Source organism: Gossypium hirsutum, chromosome A02, assembly GCF_007990345.1.
Source record: "Gossypium hirsutum isolate 1008001.06 chromosome A02, Gossypium_hirsutum_v2.1, whole genome shotgun sequence".
Lineage (NCBI taxonomy): Eukaryota > Viridiplantae > Streptophyta > Magnoliopsida > Malvales > Malvaceae > Gossypium > Gossypium hirsutum.
Window position 1 is genome coordinate 53,288,433 of NC_053425.1, and position 3,067 is coordinate 53,291,499.

A 3,067-nucleotide genomic window follows, 5' to 3' on the forward strand; every position below is an offset into this window, starting at 1 on the left:
TTTTCAAATCTGATTAATAAATTAATGGCAAATTGATCTTAGAAAGGATGATTTTTTCCATCTGCGTAAGCTCTTATTTAACTGCTCCCCGATTTCTTAGCAATAAAATAATAAAAAGATAATTATAAAAAAATATAACTCAATAGCTAAAGTGTTGTATTTGACTTTTTGATCCAGAAATTATTGAAATCATGTTATAACTAATGTAAGAATTGCGCAAGTATCTTACTTATCAAATTAAATGATTAATTATTACATTTAACATAAAATGGCCTTAACAAATATTAAGAAAAAAAAACATTTAATAAAAACTTATTGCGCTCTTTGCACTTGGATCTAATATTTAATTTATAATAGGTAAATTTTTTTCCTTTTTGAAGTTTATAATTACGTTAAGTTGGATATAAAACTTAATGACATTTTAAATTATTTAAATGTACTAAAATTAATTATGATGTAATCTTTAACCAGTATCTTTTAGTTCCTTCTAATCATATATCGAATATATATGTGTGTGTGATATTTTAAAAAACAAATTAAAATATCTGATATTTTAAAAGCTAGAAACACAATATTTGCAAGAAATCAAGAATAAAGAATAAAGATAAGAAAACCAATTTTTAATGCTTTGAAATTACATCAACATTGCAGAGAAATAAAATTTTGTACCAGATAAAGAGAGAAAAAAAGAAGAAAAAAGATTGATGGGTATCACAGTATTTTTTGAGGCAGATCTGCCTATCAGAAGGCCCACCACATGAAGGCAATTAAGAAGTTTCAAACCTACCAAAATACGCATATCAAATTTCTAGTTCAATCCTCAACCTTCACCATTAATTCAAGTTGCAGAAAAATCCAATATCCACCACTCCAATAAACATCTTCAGAAACCCCATAGATCAAAGGGAAATGAATTTCTATTTGTATATCTTCCTAAAGAAAAAAATTTTCTTTAAAGGTCAAAGAAATTGTTGAAAAGGTCTATTGATGGAGTAGTAGGAGACGGTATGGAAAAAGGTGAAATATTAAAACTTGAAGGACTAGGCATGAAACTACCTTCTATGAAATTCCTATTCCCATGAAGAACCGGGCTCAAATCATGGAAGAAAGCGATTGAGTTTGGATCAGACGGTGGTGAGAAGAAGTTTGGTGATATCCGAGGCAGTGAGGTTGGCCCAGGAGACAAAATCCCTGGAAAAAAGCTTGTCCTTTCAACTCCAGGATTCATCTCTATGCCTTGTACAAATCCATAGTTTTCTTCATAAATTTGTTGTCGTTTCCCTTCTGCAGGTGGCTTGGTTTTCTCTATTGTAGCAAACCTTGCTGCTGGTGAGATCGCACCACTGGTAGTATCACTGAATATTGGGAGATCGGATGTTGATGGCGGAAGCGTTGAAGATCCCGAAGACGATGATGATGTTGATCCTGTAAGGCGTTGCACTAGGTTCATGAAGTCGCTAGGGTTAGTATGGATCACCTTTGGTGACACAGTGTAGATGATTACGGGAGGCCTTATCTGGATAGGTTGTTGTTGTTGCTGCTGCTGCAGCAGTGGTTGTGGTGCCAATGGAGGTTTCTTGATCTTGTACGAGTCTTTACGGACCTTCAAAGGAGCCGGCCGAGGCCCTTGAAGTTCTTTTCTAGGTGATCTACTTGTAGGAAAATCTGATGAATCCATGTTGAATTTTGAAACCAAGTAGGGAGAATACAAGGAAAGTTAAGAGGACAAAAATGCCGGCAGATGGAGGAAAATATTAATAGCATTATTATTGTATTTTCCAGCAATGAACAAAAGGGGGACAACAAGTATTTAAAGAGAGCAAGTCAAGGGAAATAAAAGCGTATAATTTAATGTGGGAAGAAAATGATTTAGTAAACTTTGGCTATATGTATAGTATATTTTAGGGAAAAATGATAACTGGGTTCGTGATTTATGAATGTTTGAAATTGTCCAAGTGGTTTTTTTTTTTTCCTTTTTATGGAGTGGACGGCGTCATTCCCTTCGGCTAGAGCAATGGTGACGTAGCTGGTACAGTGTATGCTTACTTGTAATTTTTTTAATAAATTTATGAATAAAATCATAAATAAATGTAGTTCATTTTATATTTTTTATAGATTTTCTAATCAACTATTTAAAATGATAAATATGAAATTATAAATTAAGACAGTAAAAGTAATAAATGTCTCTTCTAAATTTAGAGATACATGAATGAGTATTTTATTCTTTAGAAATAATTTAAATGCAAATTATAATTTAAAAAAATTATTTCGCTATAATATACATTCTTTAAAGTCCATAATTTCGTTATAAGACTATATCTAATTTCATTTGTTGTACTTATGTTAAGTTTGTATATTTTATATGTGAAATTCACTTTACTTAACTACATATTTATTGTATTGAATTTTAATATAAAAAGTAATAATTATGTGTTATTTTGCTAATGATTTTATGTAAATTTAACTAATTCATATGTTGATATATTTTAAGGTAAATTATATTAGAAGTGATTTTAAAATAGTGTTGTTTCTATTTTAATTATTTTTATTAATTTAATTACTATTGTTATAAAAATTAATTTAAATGGTCACTCAATAGTTAAACTCTTAACTTAACATATTATTGACTGTACTTGTTTAAAGAAAAGAAAAATTATTCTTTTAACTCTTTAAAATTTATAAAATTTCAATTAACACCATTATTGTATCCACAAAATTTTAAATTTTTATGCTTAGGCAAAGGAAAAGATAGCGATTTACCGTAACTTTGCCCTCTGTGATGTCATCACTATCTCTACTCCATTTCTCACCTGAACAAGAAAATTCTGTCATGATTTTCGTTTTAAAGAGAAGTAGAGGTAAAGCAAATTGGGAAAACACATTATTTGGGCGGCTTGGCATGATATATTGAACTCAATTATATTTTGTTTTGTTTTTTTTTTGTTATTTTGGTTTTTTTATTTTATTCACTACTATGATTTATGTCTACCTTATAATTTTTATGATTGTTTCTTTACATTATTTCTTTGAAGTTTTTACTTAGGATCACACACCCTTGAAGGGAGGT

The 3,067-nt window shown here is 29.6% G+C and overlaps 1 protein-coding gene across 1 annotated transcript; it reads right to left on the reverse strand.

The window, feature by feature from the left end:
• Positions 1-599: 599 nt before the first annotated feature.
• On the reverse strand, positions 600-1,963 carry LOC107936472 (nuclear speckle RNA-binding protein B). The gene has a single exon (XM_016869201.2). The coding sequence runs from the start codon at positions 1,676-1,678 to the stop codon at positions 953-955; it is 726 nt and encodes a 241-aa protein (XP_016724690.1). The 5' UTR covers positions 1,679-1,963; the 3' UTR covers positions 600-952.
• Positions 1,964-3,067: the final 1,104 nt, after the last annotated feature.